Source organism: Spodoptera frugiperda, chromosome 7 (genome assembly GCF_023101765.2).
Source record: "Spodoptera frugiperda isolate SF20-4 chromosome 7, AGI-APGP_CSIRO_Sfru_2.0, whole genome shotgun sequence".
NCBI classification, from domain to species: Eukaryota; Metazoa; Arthropoda; class Insecta; order Lepidoptera; family Noctuidae; genus Spodoptera; species Spodoptera frugiperda.
In genome coordinates this window covers 2,106,172-2,131,391 of record NC_064218.1, presented here as the reverse complement: position 1 = coordinate 2,131,391, position 25,220 = coordinate 2,106,172, and the positions used below count along the sequence as shown (strand labels likewise).

At 35.7% G+C, this 25,220-nt stretch overlaps 2 protein-coding genes across 4 annotated transcripts in view; one reads left to right on the top strand and one right to left on the bottom strand.

The window, feature by feature from the left end:
* The window catches only part of LOC118265648 (hemicentin-2), a 307,809-nt gene that overhangs the window by 128,509 nt on the left and 154,080 nt on the right, over positions 1-25,220 (bottom strand). The gene's annotated exons all lie outside the window — the stretch shown is intronic.
* The window catches only part of LOC118265647 (major myo-inositol transporter IolT-like), a 38,583-nt gene that overhangs the window by 8,211 nt on the left and 5,152 nt on the right, over positions 1-25,220 (top strand). Inside the window, exons 1-6 of one of the 2 annotated variants that reach the window (XM_035578646.2) lie at positions 16,209-16,371; positions 17,894-18,103; positions 19,418-19,580; positions 21,990-22,171; positions 22,608-22,792; positions 23,445-23,626. In XM_035578646.2, the coding sequence (XP_035434539.2) occupies positions 16,335-16,371; positions 17,894-18,103; positions 19,418-19,580; positions 21,990-22,171; positions 22,608-22,792; positions 23,445-23,626 (959 nt within the window). In that variant the 5' untranslated portion in view covers positions 16,209-16,334. Of the gene's footprint in view, positions 1-16,208; positions 16,372-17,893; positions 18,104-19,417; positions 19,581-21,989; positions 22,172-22,607; positions 22,793-23,444; positions 23,627-25,220 lie in introns of those variants that run through there. The other variant, XM_035578645.2, reaches the window with a different exon arrangement.

The window sequence follows — 25,220 nt, the reverse complement described above, 5'->3', positions numbered from 1 at the left end:
CACAGATGTTTTATTTTAATTGTTCCCCGTTCGTGTGGTCTCGCCTTTATCCCGATGGTAAATGTTAGGGCTATTATAAGGCTAGTGGGAAAGCTATCTTGCTTTTTGAACGTGATATTCATTTTGTAATTAGTTCTTGAAAAAATATTATGCGCCATTATTATTTTTGCGTGGTGAAGTTGGCGTTCTGAGAAAGATAGTGAATATGAATCAGGCGCTTTTATTTCAAACACGGCTGAATAGGGTGACTAATTTTTATTTTAATGGTCGATTATTTTAAAATATTTGATACGAATTTTTTATCTTATATGACAAACTTAAAAAAAATACGCGTCTAATATTTTTTCATTACCAAACTGACGGACTAAACAGATTTTAATTTTCATACCCCGTTATCATCCCTATTGATTTTGATTACAATAATATGCTTTTTAAAGGAATGCTTGGCGGTAGTTTAAGTACGATGATCATGTCAGGTCTAATATTAAAATTTGGTATTAATAGGAGGAAACTGTCTAAAATATAATAATGTATTATAATAAACAATTAAAATTCGTTAATTATTATGTTATCGGCTGACTCACGTAATTGTTTGACGAGGATCTCGACTAGTTTCAAGCCATGCAAGAAGCTCATATTCATAAGCAGCATTCCAGCAGTATAATTAAAATTCGTTACAAATAAACGATTTTTTAATTGAGGCTTATATATTCAAAAGTGGCTATTTTTTATTATTTAGCACAATTTTGCTAACAAGAGTCCACTTAATACTAAACTAATCTCAGAATATTCAGTGATTAATTAAATAATGATTGAACGTTAGCAATTTGGCTAACATGTTAATAACATTACAACTAATTAATGAAGCTAAGTTAATGGACAAAGTGCTTCTATACGGAGATTAATTAGTCTAGTCTTAAATAAATTTATAGTTACAGCCTATTTTTTGAAGGAACAAAATCATCCAATCAATTCTCCCGCCTTAGGCGAGGCGAGAGGGAGTGTAAGAATCTTACTGACTAAAAACCACCCCGTTCCTGCTTCTGCTTTTCCAGCCGGAGCCCCAGTCATCCACGGGGCAGTTACATTGTAATATAACAACGAAACCATCATCATCATCAACATCAGTCGGAAGACGTCCACTGCTGAACAAAGGCCTCTCTCTTAGTCCTCCACATAGAACAATGAAATTATAATATCTTTTAATACAATGTTGTTTTCTAAAGATGAGGTGTAAGCAATGGGTGATAGTTCGTTAAAACGTTCCCATTTAAGTTAACCTATTCTCGTAATTTTTAGGTCAAATCTCAAAAGACCTTTAAGACATTGGAAAATCGAAAAACTCAATCTTACGACTGATCCTAGATGGATGGATCAATCACATTTATGTCTACGATTACATCAAAATATGATTGGATCAGATGTCGTAATAACTTGTTAGAAGATCTATTGCTCAGACAATATTAACAGGCACTTACTATAATCATAACCTTGTTATTGCTTAAAGAAATTCTTAAAAGGTTTCTTTCTTTTTCTAAATCTTTTAAGAACTGCTCTTGGGATAGTTTTTCAGTTCCTATTTATATTAAAATTTACGTTACATTCAAAACTAAACCATAGATCTTTCAATATAAAGTTCAATTTAGAAATGTCTAATTAGTCTTTGAACACTGAATTACGCCCAAACTGTCAACAACCACCGTTATAAAACACACACATCGAACACTCGCATCTCTTCTTTGAAACCATTCTCTATCTCCCTCTCTCTCTTAAACACACAATCGAACGAACACGTATGTAACAGTAACACAATCAAATTCCAAACTGGATTGGGACCACTCATTTCAAATTCAAATTCCCCCACACATAAGTATGAAGTGGTGAAAATTCCACCACTCAAACGTATTCATCATTCGCTGGCAAGTCTTTGAACAAATAGATAGGTAGGAAGTTAGTTTAAAAGCTTGGAGGGTGAAGTCAGGATGTCTATAGATACCGCTCGCGTCCCAGTTACTGCAGACAATGTTCGGAAACAGCCATAGTGTTGAACGTAGGAGCGTAGGAGTGAGAGCTATGAATTCTTTTCCAAGTTCCGTGGCTATTGTTTGTGTAAAAACGTTACACTGGAGGTAGACAGGCAGATATGGAGTTAAACTTATTGTTATGTTATTTTTATTATATCTAGATTTTATTATAAAACTAGCTAGCTAAACATAATTGTGTCAATTTTAATCACTATAGCCGGAACTACGGGCTACTATACGGACACACCGCATTCTAGAACACACAAGAAAAGATGAGCTATACTAATAGGTATCGTTAGTTTAATTATTAAATAATACTTAAACTTATCACACTATATGGTTTTAAGCGGTTTTCAACCACGTAATGTCGTAAACGGCCGCACTTGCGGTTTTATCGCGACTGATTTTAAATCTGTAAAATGTTACAAAACTGTCGCGAAAAAAAGTCTTAGAGTTGAAAATAGTTCGTTTGATTTCGTACTTTATAACCGTAATACATACGTCTCGAGCAGTTTTTCAGTAACCATTCTCGAAAAAACCATAGTGCGACCTCAGCTTTACATTTTAAAGTCACGACTATAGTTTCGCGTGTATTAAAACCGTAGTGCGTGCGCGTATGGTAACCGATCGCACGAAAAACGGTAGTGAAGCCTAAGCCTTATGCAAAAAAATTGGACCCGTGCCGAAGCTACGGTGGACGGTGACACCTGTCACGTTCAAACGTCAAATGCCAGTGACGTGTGCCTTAGTTTAGATGATATCGGAAAATGGTCCATGGGAGATAGAAAATATTTTCCTATTGTTCAGTTCAACTGTGTGACTGACGTGGAATAATGTCCTGTGTGTGATGTGATGTAGGGGAAACTGGATGAAAAGGTTCTTGATTTCTTTTATTTTTTATTTTGTAATTGTAATATCTTGTTCTTTCTTCCACTTAGATAAACCTCCATCCTCCAAAATTAAATAAGAATTTTAGCCGACTCAGTAATTAAAACTTAATATTTTATCCCCGAAGGCGTAGGCAGAGATGCACATTACGGCACGTGATGTCGCTATACAATATACCCACTTTTCACCATTTGTGTTTATAAGTTACTTAATATTTCAATAGTCATAAAGTTACTCAATCATGCATAATACGCAACAAACTTTCATTGAGTTACCTACAACAATCCTTCTTTACAATTTTATCACAGTAACTGATATTTTTAAATTTCTCCAACAAATTCACGGCACCAACACTTTTAAAAAACATAAATCCACCATTTAAACCGTCGATGCTTAATGTCCCACACTGGAAGACATACCTAACCACTTTAGAATCTCTTGGCACGTTTCCAGTACAATTTGCACAGTCGCAGCGGTGTCCGTCCATTGCTTACCCGACCATATAAGTCACTTGCTAGACTTGATTGAGAGGTAGAGGATACACTGACGGCTACCTCAAGTGTAGCCACAGCTGAATCTTCGACTGTTAAGGACTTGTCAATGTAGTTGGTGGTTGATTTGTTATGTAATTGTGTGTGTTTAATTTTTATTATTATTTCATCGGCTTACTTACGTAACTGTTTGACGAGGAACTCGACTAGTTTCAAGCCATGCTAGAGGCTCATATCTCTACATAATAATTAATTTCGTATGTCTCACGAAATTTGTAATAAAATTATTTGACTATTTTGCAACTGGTTGTTCTGAAAGCTATAGTAGAGTGCTATTTTCAGTAGGAGACGTCTGGTGGCTGATGTATATCGTGATTAATGACATTAAACTTTTTGATTAAGGTTCATTGTGAGTGCTGATGTGTGGTTTTGGGTTGGCTAACTTCAAATATGAATTTGGCTATTCTACAAAAATTATAGGAGTGTTTGATATAACTTCTTTTCTTGGTTTAAGACCAAAATAGACTTAAATAACTTCCATGCTCATCACTATCAATTTGTTCGATCACCATGTCAGTGTCAAGTGCCAAGAATAATCGGAGCTGCGGATTACCTAACGGGTTACCGGGGCTCTGGCTCAAAGCAGGAGTAGGAACGGAGTGGTTTTTATTCAGTAAGAGTCTCATACTCTCTCTTGCCTCACCCAAGGGGGGAGAAGGCATTGGGTAATTTGCTCCCGCCCATTGCTGCATCCCATTTATGCGGTGCGGCCGAAATAATGGCCAATAATAATATACGTACACAATTAATGTAACCAAGAACAGTATTTTAAGTCCAAAACAAGTATTAAAGCAATTAAGTCTAAGACTCTTTACTTCAGCGCACACACAACGTTTACATCCTTTTAAAAATCAACAAGTAAAAAGGTACAGAGTAAGGAAAACTTCCTGTTTCCATACACTAACAAATAAGAATGTAGTTTCTGTAGGAAATTGGGTAAAAACCCAATATCCTTGTTATGTAGAAAAGAGGTTGCAGGTACTAGCTGATTGTCCCTTTTGCGCGTCCATCATAACATTATCTATGGCAGCTAAAATAGCCCATTTCATAAAATTACCTTTCGCTATTTTTTTTTCTTTTTGTTACCATGCGTAAATTGGCTTGGGACCCTTGAATAATGAATAATGGGAGTTAATATCGAAGAATTGATGATTTTTATAATAGTTAATGGGTTTCCTCGAAGTGATTTTCATCTTACTACGATTTGGTGGTTGCTTTTTTTTCGTAACTGAAAATGAAATACCTACAAGAATAATTTTATTTTTTCAGTTGCGACTTTTGCCTATCAATTTATATGTCTGTATTTAGTATACAATTTTAAAATACGCAAAAAGAACCTATAAGAAGAGACCAAGAACAAGAGTTGGCGATCTCAAAGCAGTACCCTTATTACGAATTTGCTTTACGTTGAATGAAAGAGAAATGAGCGCATTTGGCGTTTTGATTAACCAGCGCGAATGAACCAACCAATCAGAGCGCCGAACACGCTCTCATTTCGATTACCTACTTTAAACGTAAAGCAAAGTTATTGGTATAGTTCCTGGTCTAGTTGACAAAACCTAAAAATTTAATAGAAAATGTTTTTAAACTAGCCCTTACCCGTCGTCAGGTTTCCCCTTTATCTCACAGTTTTATATCTCAATTTCCCTGGTTTTAGACACGATTAGGGTTGTACATACTCAGTTACATGCGTAAAGGCGACCTCAGAACGTTGGGATCGGATTAAAAAATTCAATTGAAGAAAGGTTGAAATTCCATTGGCCCTGTTTTTCAGGGTGGGTTAACTGTTGCTTGGAAAATGGTGTAGTAGATTTTTTAGGAAACTAAGCTTAGAATTGTAGTACTACTCGTTTCTGCGTATATTGCTCAAATACGTATTATCATGAACGACGTGGTAAAGGGTTTTGATGTTATCTCTACGTTTAGTAAGCTGGTTGAAGATCGCAGATCAAAAGTTTCAGGTGCATTACATGTGTCACTTACTGTCGAGTTCAGAGTCATTTAATGATTACTTAAATTATTCCTTAGAAGTCCTTCCACAAGAAAAATAAGGCCAATTGTATTCTGCCGTCGTCAGCTTAATAACGATATAAATGGCATAATTATAAATGTCATCATTTTACAATTTTAAATTTCAAAATGAAAAAGGGTGAACAGGGGAACTCCGGACAACCCTAGCTGAGGTCGAGATATCAATCTGAGTCTGCGCGTATACCGAGTCAGTATAACGTACGTCTCACTAACTTTATTAGCCGGACCCTATAAAATGTTATATTTTATACGTTTACTCACATAAAAATAGGGACCGTTACTTTATAGGTGTAACTGAATCAAAAATAAAAACATGTTGAATTTTGTAGTTTTAACATGACATTATGACTTTGTTCCTGGAAAGACTAAGTAGAAGTTATTTAATATCAGTTTGTAAACTAACATTCTTCTTACAAGGAAAATGCTCATCGCATTAATCACCGCGCTTATTCAAGGCGGCTGGTCCATTGCACTCATAATTAAAATATAAGTTAAGTTTTCTTCACCGTAAGACAGTAGTATTTTTATAACTTTGAAAGTGTGGGAGAGCTATGCTTCGGCACAAATGGGTCGGTTTGACTAAAATGCTACCACGGATTTACAGAAAACTGACGTGAAACAACGCTTGCGTTGTGTGAGTGAGGTTACCGGAGACCGAACAATTTTCACAATCTTCCCTAACAACCCTTAAATTCCTAACCCCCCAAAAAGGCCTACAACGCATTTTTCCCGCCTCTGGTGTTTTGGGTGTCCATGGACAGCGACGATTGCTTACCATCAGGTAATCCGTCTGCTCGTTTACCAGCTTATACCATTAAAATGTACAAAATTATAATTTCGAATTGTACTAATTCACTACACCACAATCCACTAACTAAAACACCATACATCAACTTAAACATACGTAATTCTAAGCTTGGAGATCACTATAAGACTTTAAGTGGTATAGAGGCATTAGTATGGAACATCATTGTAACTAGATTCTGAAGCTAGAGCCCGCATTAGCAGAATTGCTTCCCTAATCAAGCTAGCTACTTGAGTGTTATGCGACACTGCACTATGAACTGAGAACAGCATGCTTAGGTACGCAGAGTAAAGGATAGGTGGATATGAAAGGACTGGATAGTTTTGGTATGATCCTTGGGTTGGACTAAGTATTGTTATTATATTAATATACTGGCACATTAGAAATGAAGTACTGTTAGTTGTATTTGTTTGCTTTTTCGGGTACCGTAGTTTATAACAAACAATGTCTTGTCATGCCTATTAGACTGTCTCTAGCCTATCTCACATTTTTTTAATCTTGGATCAGTCATTTACTGCTAATTTCAATAACCGATCCAAATTCTTTAGGACGGTCTTCATTTGTGAATCGGTTTTTACATCAGTTTTATAGAGTATCTTCTCTTAGAACTAATGTAAAAAATCGATCTTAATCTAAAGATTTTGGATGGAGATTGTTTATTAAAATCAGCAGTTAGACTATAAGTAGATGAAATTGCAGTTTCTTTAATAGTTATGTACTAAAAGCACGTAAAAATCAGCAAAATCTTCCAGAAATCACAATTTCGTGCAGCCAAACGCTGTCTTGCTTTCGCATCACATTTCTGTAGGACGAAGGGTGGAAAAAGGAGAAATGCATGCACACGTACAAAGCTTTCAGCCGTCTACTTGGCCTAAACAACTGTTGGCGACGCTTCAAAATGCGAGAGTGCGTTCCTTATTGTGTTCGGACGAATTATTAGCAACATTAAACTTTATCACGCCTGCAAGATTTATACACGAGTTTGGTCTTTGTATCTTAATTCGTTTAATGGTCCCTTGAGTCTAGTCTCTAACTTTATTTATGATTGCTGCGTTGTTTATTGTTCAGGCTATGCCTTAAGGCTTTAAACGCTGATTTACTATTTAAATGACCATCAATTGTGGTTGTCTAGTTGTGGTTAGTGCAATCTAGGCCTTATATCTATTTTGGAATGGAATTTAGATGTTTATTGAGATTGTATTAGAAAGTGGGTCTATGCACTCTAAATAACTTGTCCTCTTGTGTATTTGAGTGAGGTACGATAGGTTCATTGTTACAATAACGTTACTGTGTAAATGTATAAGCCTGCACTGTTGGTGTGGTTGCTGGGCAACCGGCTACCGCGCAACGTGTGCCAGGTTCAATTCTCGCACCAAACAACTCTTTGTGTGATCCACAAATCAATTGTTGTTTTGGGTCTGGGTGTCATAAGTATGAACTTATTTTCACTTTCTTGCAAATCACAAGTTAACAGCTAGTAAAAAAAAACATAAATGTCATGTAACCCTGGTTGATACTCCATTTAATGCATACTTTGTCTTAAAACTAAACACCATACAAAGTCATGTAAATCATTCCATATGTTACCAGTAAACTACAATGCCATTAATATAACGGACATCTTGCTTGACCACTAGAGAATCCATCTGTCAGATATACATGCACATCACTTGTCAATTGTCATTCGGATGTTGGTATCTATGAACTAATGCACCGAGACTCGGGACTGAGATAACTAATATATAGTATGACGCCATTGGTTCCTCGAAGAAAGTTATGGGATGCCCTATATTAAATGTGATATCTATTTTTCACTGATATTTCTTCGAATTGTAATAAGATGCAAGTTATAAATTGGGCCATTTTTCCGATGTAAGAGCCAACATAACTATGGACTGCGTATTTGATAAAAATTGGATAGTTTGTGATAAATTATAATTCACTTGCCTCACCTTTGACCTCTAATGCAGGGTTTCTCAAACTATGGGTCCTAACCCTTTAGAGATATTAACTAAAGACATATTAACCAACCGTTCTGTATTTTATTTTTCATATTGGTGGGTCCTGACTTTAGGAACTTAATTTAGATAGGTTGTAGGCCTGTCTGGACTTTGGAAACCACTGCTCTTATGTATAAGATAGTTCCGGAGCTGGAGACTACCTAGCGGGTTACCAGGACTCCGACTCGAAGTGCAAAAGTAGGAACGGGTGGTTTTTAGTCAGTAATAGTTTGATACTCTATCTACTCTAGGCGGGAGAAGACATTGGATGATGTTCCCCTCTAAAAAAAATATACAAGATAGTCCAAAGTCAAACACTGATCACCAGAATCTCAGAATTAAAATTTCTTACTGATTGCATTTTGTAACTCATGAACGCTTACCGCGCCAATACTTCGAAACACGGAACTTTCCCAACTAATATTACAAACTAAACTTGAATATTTCTCGTCGATAAAACAGTGGAGTACAAAGTATTTTACTTTTCATAAAGTCGTAGTATAAAAGTTTTTAGCAAATCTGTTGGTCGCCGTACACTGAATACCAGATATTCTATTGATCTGCCAAGTTTCGCAAAGTTTTTATATTTGGCAGCTGGGAACGATTTCGAAGCAAACAAATTGTACCGACGATTGCTTCGTGTTGTAAATATAATGCGTTTTTTATGTTCACTGAATATTTTTTTAACGATTGTTTATTCGAAAAGTTATACTAAAATTGCTGGTGGGTCCGTTTTTGCCGATCGCACTCTTTTTCATAAATTATATTGAGGGCTTTGTTTATTTGTTAGAATATCTATTTATTTTTATACATCAATAAGGATTTATCCTGATGATGTGTTTGAAATTATCACCCATACATGAAATACAATTTCACAATACTGTACATACTAATAATAATGATGACATGTGGAATGTGGATTCGGCTATCGTTGTGCCGATAGTCGTGTCGGCCAACGGATTAATACCCAACAGCCTCGACAACCACCTTAGGAGGCTGGGGTTAGGCGGATGGATCAAGGGCTTGATGCAGAAGCAGTACCTAGCAAAATATCTAATACGAAAACTACTGCTATAGATACTTATTGCTGAATATTTTCTCTATCAAACTTAACAATACCTCATTAAACTAAATGTCAGAGTGTTATAAATAAATATATACAAATGATGTACATATAAGATCACGACGTTATTATTATTGAAAGTGCAATAGCGGTACTTAGTCAAATATTGAATTCAAAAACTAATACTATTGACACTTATTGCTGAATATTTTCTATAACAAACAAAACAATACCTCATTAAACTAGATACTAGCCGAGAGGGATGGTCTCTATCATAACGAGACTGCGTTCGGCATCTCAGATTAACCGGCTCCAATGACAGCGCGCCGACCGCGATCTCGTTTCGATCTCGCAAACTCGTACAAAGCCACAGAACTTATCATTTATCAGTTTTATTTGATACGACAGGCCTAACGATAGCCTATCATCGACAAACCACAAAAGAAACCTATCGCCTATCAAAAACACGCGTAAAAACAACACCACAATCCTTATCTCTATTTCAATAGAAAAAACCTCTTTCACACGACCTAGAACTAAGATTAAACTATCTATATATAAAGATGGATCATGTGTGGATGTATGCGTATCCCATTTCAGGCTGATCCTTTCTATTCAGTGCCTTGAGAGTAATTCAAACCGAACCATATTTGGGATCTTACGTAAGGTTGTTCACAAAAAGGGGGATCGCATTACACATCGTTGGGAATGAACATTAGAATTAAGTGGTAATTAGGGGATAGTACTTAAAGTTGTACGTTTAGAAATGAAATTGTAATTGTTATTGTTATAGTGTTTTTAATAATAATAGGATATGTAGATAATACTATGAAAGTCCTTCACTTTTTAGATAGTAAGGGATTATTTTCCACCAGTAATGTGCTATGTAGCTATGCTACGAAGTTGCCCAGCTTGAGTATGCGATTTATCGATAGTAAGGAAGCCATCCATAGCACACATCTTTCCATAAAAAAAACATAGCGTAGCTAAGTCCGCCTCAACCAGTGCTAAGCTATGTGTACCAATGAATATGATTGTTGGAAGCCAAACGCATTCTGAGAACCCTAAAAGTCAAGACTTCGTTCTTCTAAGAATACAGAGGTATTCTGACTTGACTCAATAATAACTTAACTCAAGGATCAAACCGCTTATCCACATAGTTTGCAACTCAACCACCAAAGCACTAAACACATTATCATTAGAACGGTTGCTGCAACAGTGCCGAAATATCAGAAACTCATTGAAATTAATACACATGATAAATATCCCGTTTTAAATTCTACTTTGCACTAACAATAAAGTGACCATGTCAGTTTACATACGTACATAACCTTACGCCTGTCTCCCATGGGGGTAGGCAGAGACAATGGAACGCCAATTGCCACGGTTCTTACACACTTCTTTCGTTTCATCAACAGTCATCAGTCTTTTCGTGCAAGCTCGTCGGTTAAAGGTACTTTTAATTTGGCTCTTTTTTAATATATCGCCAATCTGGTCGCTATATGTCCGTCTGGGGCGCCCTCTACCGACGGACTCACTCATATTCGCCTTGTATATTTCTTTCGTAAATGTGGTTTCATCCATCCTTTCTACATGTCAGTTTAAAAACTTATATTACCGTAACACAGTTTTTTTTAAACGTTGCCCCACATTAGGATTTTCTCCTGTGTCGTGGGTGCGTTTACAAACATACAATTTCACTTGCACATGACACCCAGACCCGAAACAACAATTTGTGGATCACACAAAGAGTTGCTCCGTGCGGGAATCGATATTACGGCATTACCCAGCCACCGCACCAACCGTGCAGTCAAAGTTTAGTTCAAAACGTGACATATTTAGGGCACAGGGTCAAAATAAGGTCATCATCATCCCCACAGGATCAGCGCAACACAGGTGCTGCAAACTCGTACAGCGGACATCATTAATGAATCATTAATTAGTCAGCTATCTCGTCGTGTGGTTGCAGTGCGAGCGAGATATTTACAATATTATTTTAGATAGTAAATTCGAAATGTTAGTTATCTGTTTTAGTTGAATTTATTGGTTGAATAATATTAAAACTTAAAAAAAAGGGAACGGTCTTTAAAAGTTTAAGTCTATTTTTAAGGTCAGGTACCTAAAACTAAAGTCTGGAAAATACTATGCTGAAAACCAGATCAAAATCGGATCAGCCAAACGCGAGATACTCCTTTTTTAATTCGGTTAAAGATAGTATCTAAATATCCTGATTCTACAAAAACGCGTTCAATTTGATATTGCGCTTCAAAAAATACAAAATCTTACATTAATACACAGTAAAATATTACAAAGATATACATAGAAATATAAGAAATATTATAAAATGGTAATTTACTGGGGCGGTCTTATCGCAATCAGCGAACCTTGGGATAGACAAAATTTACATATTGTATTAACGAGCAGGGCCGACCTCCGCCGTTTTGCATTTTTTCCTTCCCGTCAATTATAATAATTCCGGTTGTTGCCCTCAGCTATACCGAGCTAAGATTTTAACTGACACATATCTGATTCTATGCATAGTACCAAATAGCAGATAGCGAAGATACAAGTAAAGTCGGAGTAAACAAATATTGATGTATGGGATTGACAGTCGAATAAGTATGTTAAAACTTATGTCAATTCTAGACAGTGATATTTATACGGTAGGTATTCTTTCTATTTGATTAACGTTTGTGTCTATTGTCTTATGGTGTAGATCAGCAAAGGAATGCAGATATAACTATTCTTACAATTTTGTTAGACATTTACATCATCAATCTAATCATCATATAAGTGGCCACTGCAGACCAAAGGCCTCTTCTCACACAGAGAAGGTTTAAGCATTAATCACCACGCTTACTCAATGCGGGTTGGCGATTTCAAACTTATCATCAGAAATTATAAGCCCAGGTTTTTCCTTCATCGTTAGTCAGTGATGTCTACATAATCTTAGAAAGTATATGAACTCGATAAAGTCACATTGGTACTTTGTCGTTGGTAGGTTTCAATCCTGCCCGCTCATTCATGAGAAGCGGTCGTCTTAAACCTTCGGGCCACCACGACAATCCTTAGCCTTTTAGCAATTCAGTTTTTTTTTTATATAAAACTGGGTATATGAAGAGCCTAGTTTATTTAGCAATGTAATATCTACGATGCCACTCACTGGTTCACGATATGAAACGAGCTCGATTAAGTGGACGGAAAAATATTGATAGCTTTTCGATATCCTATATTCCCAGTAGGGTACAGATTTTAGAAGCTGGTGTTCGTCCTATTACGATGAATCTTGTAGTTGAATGGTTACATACGAGACACTTTAGTTTAATATGCGGATTGAGTAAAGTATTATTGCGTTTTAAAAAATTCTGGCTAATATACACAGTTCGTAAAATTTTGACAATAGGTGTTCACGACATCCGGATCTGCAGACTACCTAGTGGATTTACCGGAGCTCCGGCTCAAAATGCAGCAGTAGGAACGGTGTGATTTTTAGTCAGTAAGAGTCTGGCACTCCCTCTCGCCTAGCCCAAGGCGGGAGAAGTAACGGGGTGATTTTCGCCCCTTAATAAAGGTGTACACGTCCGCAAGTGATATTATGGAATAATTAATTGTAAATCTATAGATTATTTATTTTTAAGATACTAACCGGTAGAATGAAATGGCGAAAAATATGTCTTTCACATATTTGTGCGATGGGATATTTTCTTAGTCATGAAATCTTGTATAAACTTAGCCTCTATAATAACAAGAGTCTATTGAAATTATTTTTTAGTATCCAAAGTAGAATGATCAGGCGATTTTAAGTAAACCAGTTTCATCGCAAATTTTATTCATTGCTTTTATCAAAATGAGATTGGGGTCAAAAACAGGACCATTAATCTATTGAATTTAAACAATTTTCATTTTGAATAATGACTTAGGTTGTGTACAAACACTATTGGCTTTTATTTTTCAACGTATAACTCCTTCTTCGTCAGTTAAATTGAGAAACTTATGAGCAACAATTATATATATGGGTGTTACATTTGAACGTCGTTGTGGCCTGTAGTTTTAAGATGCTCGCTTTTCATGCATGAGGCTTCGAAACCTATCAACGGGAAGTACCTATGTGACTTTTTCCGAGTTATATGTACTTTCTAAGATTATTGAAACACCACTGACAAACGGTTTAGGAAAACATCTTGAGAAAACCTAGGATTATAATTTCTACTAATATAAGTCTCAAATCGCCAACACGCTTTGAGCAAGCATGATGATTAATGCTCGAACCTTCTCCGCGCGAGAAGAGGCCTTTGGTCAGTGGCCACATTTAGGCTATTTAGGATTAGGTTAGATTTTTGGATGTGTTACATAACAAAACGTGTATCACTACCTATTTTTGTGGTAGAAATAAATACAATTCTTATCTTTTAAAAATCTACATTCATAGTCCACTTTGCTGAAAACTCTAAATGAAAACAAAAACACCCGAACATACATACATTTAATTTTCTTCCTTGTGTACACGTTACACTATACGTGCTACAGTAATAGTTGCTGCAACGGTTCGGACGCAGGTGTTCGCCGTGAAACACGGACACCATTAGCGAATGAGTAATTCTAGTGCTGTGCTCTGTACATAGGTCAATGTGTGGTCGCAGTTATAGTGGTTTTGTAGTTTAAATATTAAGATAGCTTTCTTCCTGAAAAATCTTAATAAAAATGTTTGTCTGTGCGTGCGTGCCTGCGTATGTATGTGTGCGTATGCGTGTGGCGTGCGTGTGTGTATGTGTGTGCGTGTATGTGTATGTGCGTGTGTGTGTGTGTGTGTGTTTTTCATGATATTAGTAAGATACACCTAGTTGAGAAGAAATACGAGTACATCGATTTTATGTATTTTGAAGCTATTTTAGGAAGGTATAGTTAAACGACTGGATTGTACTTAAAACATGCTTTGTCACCAAAGGAGTGTATTTTTAATAACATTTTTAATCGCTTGTTTTCAAGGTCAACTATTTATATTGGTAATATGAAACCATACCATTACACATTATTTGGTAGTCGACTGGGTATATTGTAGTAACTTATACATTGCCTATACAGAGATATCCCTACCTAATCGAATAAATAAGATATACATAATAGCATATTGTCGCTTGCACTAGCACCCCACCTCAACCAGTATAAATGGGACTTAATTCAAAAGGGAGTAACACCATCTTATAACTATTTCATGAATGCCTGTTTTGGTAGCACAAAGTGCCGCGCAGCGCGTGATTATCGCGTGTATACTAATCCATTGCTGGTTTTATGCGGAACCTGAATTATTTCATAAATATTTACCGAGCATTACTCACGACATGTATGTTTGTAATCTACGTGTTCGGTGGCATTTTGTAGTGTTTGCTCAAACGGTACGTATTTGTTTAAGTGGCGATGAATGCTCTGTTAAACGTCTTTAGATATCGCGCAGGGTGTAGTAACTCGATTGATAGGTAATTTGTACTGTTCAGGGCTGAATTCAACTTTGTTACAAAGTAATTAAGTTTCAATTTTGAACTTAACGATGCTTTGGAGTAAATATCAATTGGGTGATTTGTAAGTTTATGACCGCGTTTGTTGCGTAAGAAGGTTAGGTTAAGTTTGTATAAAGATTTCGATTTTGTTATTTTTTGGAACTGATATGTCTAGATAGGGCAGTAATTCTTCTGTGTCCTTCCTATTCTGTTATAAGACAAATAAAGAGAATGATTAAGTGGGAGAAAGAGAGAGAAAAGACAGAGAAAGTAGAATTGTGACGGCAAATTAAGAAGGAAGGAATAATTAAAAAAAATATTGTTCGCGAATAAAACTCTTATTATAAGAACACATAAGAGACACGCTGGACAGAAACCGCTAGAAGCAGATTATCCACTCTAGATGCAATCCTGATGCTGATCATGATGCTTAGACACGACACACACAAGAGAGAGAAGAGAACACAAACACTTTAATACCCAGAAAAGCCTGTCGCTGTTCTAAACAATGAATTGAGTAGATCTATCCCTGACAGTTAGGACGTACCTAGATAACGCCTTCAGCTCAGCCCTAATTAAAAAAGGTGAACGACCTAAAGGTCTCTACGTAATTGAAAAGTTAAGGCATGTTTTTCCTAAATACTTCGTCGAAAATGATGACGCTAAAAAACTGTTTCCCACGCATTTGATTGTGATATCTCCGGCGGTGTTGCAGGTGTATTTAGGCTCAGGTGTCTTCTAAAACATTTTATTATAACCCCCTATTCTACTCATGGGTATCCTAAGACCCCATTAAGGTATACTATTTTTGTCAGTTTTTTTGTTTTTTTTTTGAGAGGGAAAAATCATCCTATGACTTTCCCGACTTAGGCAAGGCGAGAGGAAGTATTAGACTATTACTGACTAAAAGCCACCCCGTTTCTACTCCTGTTTTTTGAGTCGTAGCCTTAGTAGTCCGCAGCATTTGACATCTGTTTTGTGTAATGAAATATGATTTCGAACCGTCGGCCCAGTGTGAAGATTAAGACAAATAGGTAGAAAAAATACAGTCCAGCAGTGGTTTTTCGCGGGCTATTGATGAGTCAATCCTAAATATAACAGTGACAGACCTACGTATTAATTGACTCATTTAAATACAAACATTGCTACAGGTTTCTACGCAATACGTATCTCTTGACTTATCAAAATAAATAATTTCTATCAAATATACAAATATGAGATTACAGGAAGTCACTTCGTAATTTTATCTAAAATTTACATAGAGATAACTTGGCCAGTTAAAGTTGAGCTGCAAGGTAACGGTCTCTAGGGAAATGAGAGCTCAGGATTAACTGGTGATTAATTATTCATCAAGGACTTTGTTACAAAATAAGGCTTCATAGTGGAACGTTTTCAGTAGTATAATAATATCGGGTGTAGAAGTAATTATTATGAAATCTTATTGTATTGTGAATTAATAATTCATTGTTTAATTAAAATGGCTGATATGAACATCGATGTGCCTGATAAAATTGGTTCGTATTTATTTTATTTTGTTAATTGTTCTTGCTCATTCATCATTTGTCTTGTCTCCTAAGATTGTTTGACTCGTGTTAGGGTGCTTTTCCATCAGTGATTTGCTATGCTACGTTACTGTGTGGATGCGTTTGGCTTCCACCAATCATATTCATTGGTGCTCATAGCTTAGCACTGGTGGTAACGGACTCATTTAATCTATGATTTTTATATGGAAAGATGCTTACTATGGATGCGTGCTATGACTTGTCTGGCCCGGCTGTGTTTAAAAAGAAATGTTAGGTATAATTTTTACGTAATAGATATTGTGATGATATTCAATTATTTTCTAGGGTTCCGTTGCCACAAAAGTCGGATTTCTGAGATGATTATTTTGTTGTCTTCGGGTTTTTATTTTGTTTTAACGTTCAAATTATATAATTATCTTGTCAAACTGATACACTTTTTTCATATACATTTGAAGAACGTGTTCATTGGCGACAATAGCTATAGTTTTGTTCTATTTTAATTACTTATTAAAAGTTATCTCTTGATTATTTCATATTGAAATAAATTAAAGTCTACTGCTTATCTTCTAAAGCTTAAGCTTAAACCAAACAATTTTCCACCCTCATATTCACTTAGAAAACATGTATTTACTTAACTAAAACGTAAAATATCATAGTAGCAAAGCATTTAGGGATCAGCCGGGTACACCATCGGTCATCATAATCCCTTCTTTGGTCCAACTTGACCCTTATGGCCGAGCCTAATATAAAATTTAGTTCAACATTACTTTTGGACCCGGCTTTACCTAGTAAAGTAGCAAGAAGCTTATGGAAATTAATGTTTATCTTTTATGTACGAAATAAGATCTTACGGACAACCCTACGTCAGTCACTATCAAGGGTGTTAATGGAAATACGCTCTTATTTCTTGTAGTTAGGGTTAATTGTTGATTGTTGAGTGGTGTTTGTGTGTGTGTGGTTGAATGATTGCATTAGATAGGTAGTAGGGGTGTAAACAATAGCGTACAACTGTTTTGAATAACGATATTGTTGTTGGATAATATAACCATAACAGTATCACGCCTGTAATCCCTGCAGGGGTAGGCAGGGGTATACGATGACAGGCCTCGTTTTGGTTAATTTTATCCGTGACTTAATCATGGTGTTTTCTGTGATAAATCTGAATTTTTATTAAGTTTATGGCGACATTACATACGCTCGTTTCATATTTATTAGTTTTTAAAAACTTATTATCAATAATTTACTGCATATGACAGTTCTCAGCTAGACAATATATCACAAAAGGAGCCTAGTAGGGCTGACACCGACCCGGAGATATGAACTGCCTAGCGGATTACCGGGGCTTCGACTCAAAGAGCAGAAGTAGTAATGGTATTTAGTCAATAAGGGAAATGTCATTGAATATTCCCCCCTCTCAAAAAAGGCATTACACATTGACTTAGTGACTTATTTTGCCTAGCCAACTAATTGTATAATCTAATGTTACTTTACATAACTTTTTCTTTATTCACAGAACCAATAACGCCTATGCAAGAGATCAACAAAGCGTATGAGCTGAGCAAATTCGGACGGTTTCATGTCAAACTGCTATTCGTCAGTTTCTTTGGATGCGTGGCCAGTATCCTAGTGACCAATACTACGTCATATTTACTACCGATAGCAGAATGTGATCTGAATATGGACCTTAAACAGAAGGGATTATTGACTGCTATGCCTTATTTTGGTAAGTGAAATTGGCTATAGATATCATCATCATCAAATATTGCATTCAAAGTATCATATTATTCATTATCATCATTAACTGCCGAAAAGAAACTGTTGAAGGCATATCCTCCGCTAAGTAGCGGATTTACCGGGGCTTCGGCTCTAAAGCAGGAGTAGGAACGGGGTGATTTTTAGTCAGTAAGAGTCTGAGATTGCTTTTCGCCTCGTCCAAGGCGCGTGTAGTCATTGGACGATATCCCTCTTTAAAAAAAAGCGTCGGTCACCAGGTGAAAGATAATCGCTACCTGTATAACTAAACAATAAACCTTGCCAATACATTCTTATTATATTATTTTTAAATTTTGGCAATTGATAATAAGTTTCCTTAATAATTATCTCTTTATTTGTGAAATAACCGCTTTTTCTACATCCATATGAATACATACAACAAAATAATATTTTTTATAGTTTAATCTGTGTGCACGTTTTTTCTATTCAATCTCTAAAATACTGGACAATATTGTGCATATTTGGAATGTACCACTAAACCTTCACTAGTTATGAATCCCATACATACGGACAAGTTTGTTCACTTACCAGCATACACTGTTAGTCCTAGACCCACAAGTTTACCTGGATAATAATTCAGGTAAATGTTTGTTCCGTAGTGTATTGGAATATACATGCAATGGACTAGTCCGCATAGAGCATGGAGCTTCAATCGATATCTCCTGTCTTATAAATATTCATGGGCATTATATACGTCTGTCTTACTTATTTATCGTCAAGCCTGTCTTCTATTGGGGTAGACAGAAATTATGGAACATCTATTGACACGATTTTATTATTCTTTTATATTAGTAGGATTGCATTTGGGACAATTTTGGTGATAGGCGATGATTTGACTGACGATGGAGCATGCCTACTTAAGAGCACTTTGCTCACTCGAGACTTCTTCTTTCGCTTACATCTACATTAATTAGGCCAAAATAAGACCCATGTTTTACCTAATCTTTCTGATCTCCGATTACAATCCTTAAATTCCTAACCCCCAAAAGGCTGACAACGCACTTGTAACGCCTCTGGTGTTTCAAGTGTCCATGGGCGGCGGCGATTGCTTACCATTAGGTGATCCGTCTGCTCGTTTACCAGCTTATACCATTTTTTTTTCTTTTTTGAGAACGTTGGGCGAAACCAAATTATTCTTATATATCGTGGGTGCGTTTACAAACATCAAAATTCATATACACATCACATCATCTCATAAAGAATTGTTCTGTGCAAAAATCATGCAGACACTTGAGAAGAAACATTAATCTTTCCTTATTTCCAGGTATGTTTGTGTCGACAGTAATAGCTGGTTTATTAATAGACACGTTTGGAAGGATATATTTTCTAAGGATCGGATTTGGGGGGATATTCCTATGTACTTTATTCTCTGCGTCCAGTCAGACTTATGAGATGTTAGCTGCTGCGAAACTCTGTGAAGGTATTCTGTGAGTATTTTTTTATTACATAACGTTGGTAATTTAAATACACTTATCACACTAAAGTAAATAATGATTGTTATCTTTGGAAACTGTTGCTTCTGAGTGATTTGTAGTGTTTGTTTTTTTTTGATATACATGCCAATCTCTGTAGTTTAAACATAACCGCCAACGTACCTGAAATCAAACAAAGAAGTACACAAAAACCCAGCCAAAAACTTCAACCGAAATAAGGAAAAGTACGGTATATATTTTAGGAAACATGACAGATTACTAATTAAGGACACAACTCTTTGTCAAGAGCAAAACTTTACTGACAAAGTTACCTCACCTAATTTAAAATTTTCGCCTCTCTGACACAATTGCCAGTGTAACTCACCTACCCACATTAAAAGGCCCTGCTAAACCCTCAAGTTTAAAAGAGCGTGAAGATAAAATGAGGTTGCGAGCTCGTCACCCCAGCATCATAATAATTCCGTTTTCTGACGGATTCGAGATAAGCAGGCAACTGAGGCAACTCAGTATTTTTCTTCCATCCACACTTTGTTTTTGAACTGAATTTTTTAAGTGGAAAGTTTATTTAACAAGCCACTAGACTTGAGTTTAAAATAAATTTTAAATTGAATGACGAGGAATATCGTTTGAGAGCAGTGCTTTTCGTAGAGGATGAAGAAATAATAGTTTGTTAAGTCGTCTATGTTTTAAGGATTTAGGTTTAATTCGGAAAGCTAGAAAATTCAAAACTCAATTATTAATTATTATGTTTGACGAGGTCCTCGACTAGTTTCAATCCATACTAGAGGCTTGTATTCATGAGCAGCATTGAGTAAGCTGACATAATAATTAATTTAGTATAAAATAATAATAATCACATATTCTTTGGAAATATGAATGCGAATACTAACACCTGATGAAAACTAGTTCTAATATGTATGAATACGGTGTAGCTCCACACATAGCCTCCTTTTTACTTCAAAGAATAAAAAGGAAAGACAGAAGATCGATTAAACGAAATCCATCTTACACAGACAACACTACATCATTCCACATGGATTCCATACGCGTTATTGCTTTTATCATTTCAATAGACTCGTGTGGACTTAGTGTTCTGCCAACTCAATACATTATTTGAGACAGAACTTCAATATCGACATCGCTGCTCGCATCCAAAACTGTAAATAATACAGTATTTGTGCAGTACCGGCTTGGTCGTGTGCCCAAAACATTGACAGCATTATTATCTTGGCCCAAACTATGGGCTTCTGTTGTAACTAGATACGGTAGGTTATCCCTCTCTCATGTTGGTGTTTGGCCTAGTAAATTATAAGCATGGAATCTCATGTTTGTATTTCTATGGCCATTTTACATAATATTTTAATTTGTGACTAATGAATTGAATAGGGTAGAAGGCTAATTCTCATTTTAATGTCTGTCCTATTTTAAAATATTACACACGCATTTTTTATTTTCTCGCGGAAACTAATATTTTCTAAGATATATCGATTTGAAATATCGCGTGACGTCAGGTAAACACCGTTTTTTAGCTCCGTAATCTAATAGTGCGAAATAAACTAGTAAATTTTGGTTTTTCTTATTATCTCTTATAAACGTTATTTTATTGTCTATTTCTTTAACGCTTACTTTATTGTGAACGGTAAGATATTTAAGTACAGATGATCCTTCACGCGATCCATCTTTTCTTTAATCCAAAAGATATAACAAATCGTAATAGAAACGAATTCTATTTACTCAATCCTCGATTCAATTGTTTTTTTTTATCATTCTTTCAATATTTTATCTTTCTTAAAAAAATGTTAAAATAATATTGGCAAAGGACATGAAGTGCACTTGAATTGATTTGGGAGCATTGAAAAAAGAATCTTTCGCCGTTCATTTTAACTTAAAATAATATTTTGATATGAAAAGGATTTCATTTATTTTGAAATGAAGTGATGAGTTCACAGAAAATGGATTGTATATTTTTCAATCAATTTTTTAATAAAAAAATCTAGTCATTGTCCTTTCAATGCTTTAAAAGATTTTTAGGATATTTTTTTATGGAACAAACGAGCAGACGGATCACCTGATGGTAAGCAATCGCCGCCGCCTATGGACACCCGAAACGCTAAACCATTTTTTTTTTTTGAGGTTGGAATATCATCCAATGATTTTTCCCTTGTGTGAGGCGGGACGGAGTGTCAGATTCTTACTGACTAAAAACCACCCCGTCCCTTCTCCTGCTTTGAGCCGGAGCCCCGGTAACCTAACACCAAACCACTACAAGTGCGTTTCAAGTGTGTGTTCTCCATTAATGTACCGTATGTTTGCAAACCGTAATTTTAGTTAATTTAGTAAGTCTCACGATAGTTATTATAAAAGTATATAAAATCGTATTATTTCTTTATTTTATTTTTTTAGATTTGCAACATCTCTAGCAGCAATATCGTCTTTGACATCGGAATTCTGTCACACAACAGTAAGGGATCGTGTGATGCTGTGCCAATCCTCATTCGCTGCTATAACGCAGATTCTATCACCAGCTATGGCTTGGGGTATACTTATACAAGACTGGAAGTATAGCTTCTTTGAGGGTCGTTTTGGTAAGTTACTCTCTATAAATACTTCTTAAGATTTATTTTCTATCGTTTCGTCTTTTATCCCCGAAGTGGTAGGCAGAGGTGTATATAATGACACGTAATGCTACTGTAAAATGTACACCCCATTTTTATGTTCAATTTATGTTATAAGTCCCATGTAATAAATGTTATATAACGTGCACATTTCCAGATTTTCTATCAACTTATTTGTTAATTTATTATTGAACCAGAGCGAACCGGATTTTGGCTTTTGTTTAAGTCATATTTTCTAACTCCCGTAGTCAAAGACATTTAATTATTACTCAAACTATTACTTAGAAACGATTTTGTTTCGAAAACAATTGCTAAGGATTGGTTTAAGTAACTAATAAGACGTAGACTCTGAGTAAGACGGTAAGTCGTAAAACTTTTAAAATAATTAGTTTATTTTTTGTTTCAGTACTTAACATTTGGAACTTCTACTTACTCATAATGTCTCTATGGTCGTTAACAGCCTTCCTCTTATACATGATACTACCAGAAAGTCCAAAATATTTGGTGACACAGAAAAGATACGTCGAAGCGAAGAATATTCTGATACAAGTGTATTCCGAGAACACGGGAAAACCTGCCGACACTTTTCCGGTGAGAATAATGCATTTTATATAAGAATTTTTGATGTTATACTATGATCTGGGAATACTTGTCTTCGGAACGGAAGCTTCCTATTTTCTTATTCAAAAAGAAAAGGTGAGACGGGGGATTCTCTTTGTCTCTTTTTGTTCCTTTAATGTAATAAATTATTTGAAAGGTCTACGCCTTAATGGCTTAATGTATTCCTTTTGTGATTTTTTAAGTTGTTATCCCTTAATTATGTGATTACTAAACTGTTGTTAGTTAAGTTGTGAACTTTGTTAAAGGTTTATTATGTTTTGTTTTGAATAAAGTTTAATGCGATTTTTTCATTTCGTCGAGTATAGCAGACGTGGATTTTCTATTGACGGTGATCATTCTGTATTAGCTTAGTTACACTTTGCTGGTTATTATTTCAAATAAATTACAGGAGTCTAAGACTAAGTAACTCATATCACACTAGTATTATAAAAGTAAAAGTTTGTTTGTTTGTTTAGATGTGTGTATATTATCAATCACGCTGAAACTACTGAACGGATTTTCGTAAACTTTGGTTTACAGACTGGGTATGAGCTAACTTGAGTGAAAGAATACCTTTGATACCACGACAACGCGGGTGAAGTCGCTAGTAGAAGCTATTATTAATGTTCCTTTAATTTTCTAGTATCAAAACATATTTGAAAATGAGATGAAGGAGGCTGCAGCTACCAAAACTGATGGGGAAGTTAAAGATAACTTTACTAGGAAAATTGTAAACTCCCTCAAGAATATGAAACCGCTACTGAGAAGACCGCTATTGGGCTATTTGTTACTAATTGCATTGATGCAGTTCATTACTTTAGGAACGTACGTATTTTTTTTATATATCTTTTTGCCTTTGTTTATAAATCCCTGATAGATCTAGTAGTTTTAAGTACCTACAGCTTAATATGATCATTGGTTCGAAGCCTGGGTCAGAAAGCCATTCGGTTTTAAATTTTCTAGATTTTGTTATTGAATGCGAGGTTTATTTTTAAAATTAGGTTACTTTTGGTATAAGCCAGTAATCGAGCAGACGAATCATCTGATGGTAAGCAATCACCGCCGTATATGGACACACAAAGCACCAGAGGCATTACAAGTGCGTTACCCGCCCTTTGGGAGTTAGGAATTTAAGGGTTATTAGAGAGTCGGAGATTGGGAAGGGGGATAATTGGGTCTCCGATAACCTAACTCACACAACGAAACACAACGCAAGCGTTGTTTCTGTGAGGCCGTGGTATCACTCCGGTCGAGCCGACCCATTCGTGCCGAAGCATGGCTCTCCCACACTTAAACAAGGTAACAAAAGGCGTGATAAATGTTATGCTTTTAGGATTTGTAGATGACTTTGGGAAAGGCTAAAATTAGCAGCTTTGTGTTAATTTTATGATGCTACTGTACTCTGACGTCACAGTCCAACATTAGTGAAACGGCGTGCGGTAAGTGATTTAAATATGGCATTTTTTGCTGGTATGTACATAAGGCATTGTTAAACAAGGAGACGTAAATGCCACTGAGCATCGATTGGTCAGTAAAATATGTTACGTCATTTGCCGCTCAAAGCTGCTCATGACTATGAGTCCCGAGCGTAACTTGATACTGGTGGAGTTACCCCGTTAAATAGTTGTGCGAGTAAGCCATAAAACATAATACCTATTTAGTATGTCTTTCGAAAGCAACGATACAAAAAATATTAACAAAATTCAAAGTTAAAATCTATAGTTAAGACAATTAAGTCCTTTTGAGATACTGTCCAACGACAAAAAATACTCAGAAAAAGAAAAAAACTAGCAAAAGAAAGAATAATATCTTTTATACTAAACCAGTGAATAGGAAAAAAACTTATCACAATTTAATCGAGATAATATTTTTATTCTAACTAAAACTTCAATTCAAAGGATTGTGAACTGAAAGAGGAGGGTATTAGCCCCGATTTTTACCTTGGCATCTATTTTTTTCTTTTACCTTCACCATTCCCAGACTCAAAGGGTTATTCTGCCTGATTCAACCCATTTGGTGCTGTTCTGGGTTTATTTTTTCGTCTGCCCCTCTGTCAAAGCGTTAAAGGCTCCGAAAATTCGATCTACCACCTGCCTCATGAAAGGCTGAATTGACCTGGCCAGCCACAATAAAATATACTGGTCGTATTAGGTTTTTTAGTTTTGTTCGTTAAATTTTGACTTAATTGGTTGTGTTGTTAGAAATATCTAGAGTTGTTGGGTATTAACAACTCTAGGTATTTCCGTGTTATTTTTTCTGTTAAAACATAGAGTTTAGTCTAGTCTTATATCATTTACTTTTTCGTTTTAGGAAAATGGTTTTTGTTTGATCAAATTATTTCATCTTATGCCTTTATTGACAATTTAAATCTTTTTAAAATGTACTACGAGTTTTATTACTACACCAAAAATGCTACATA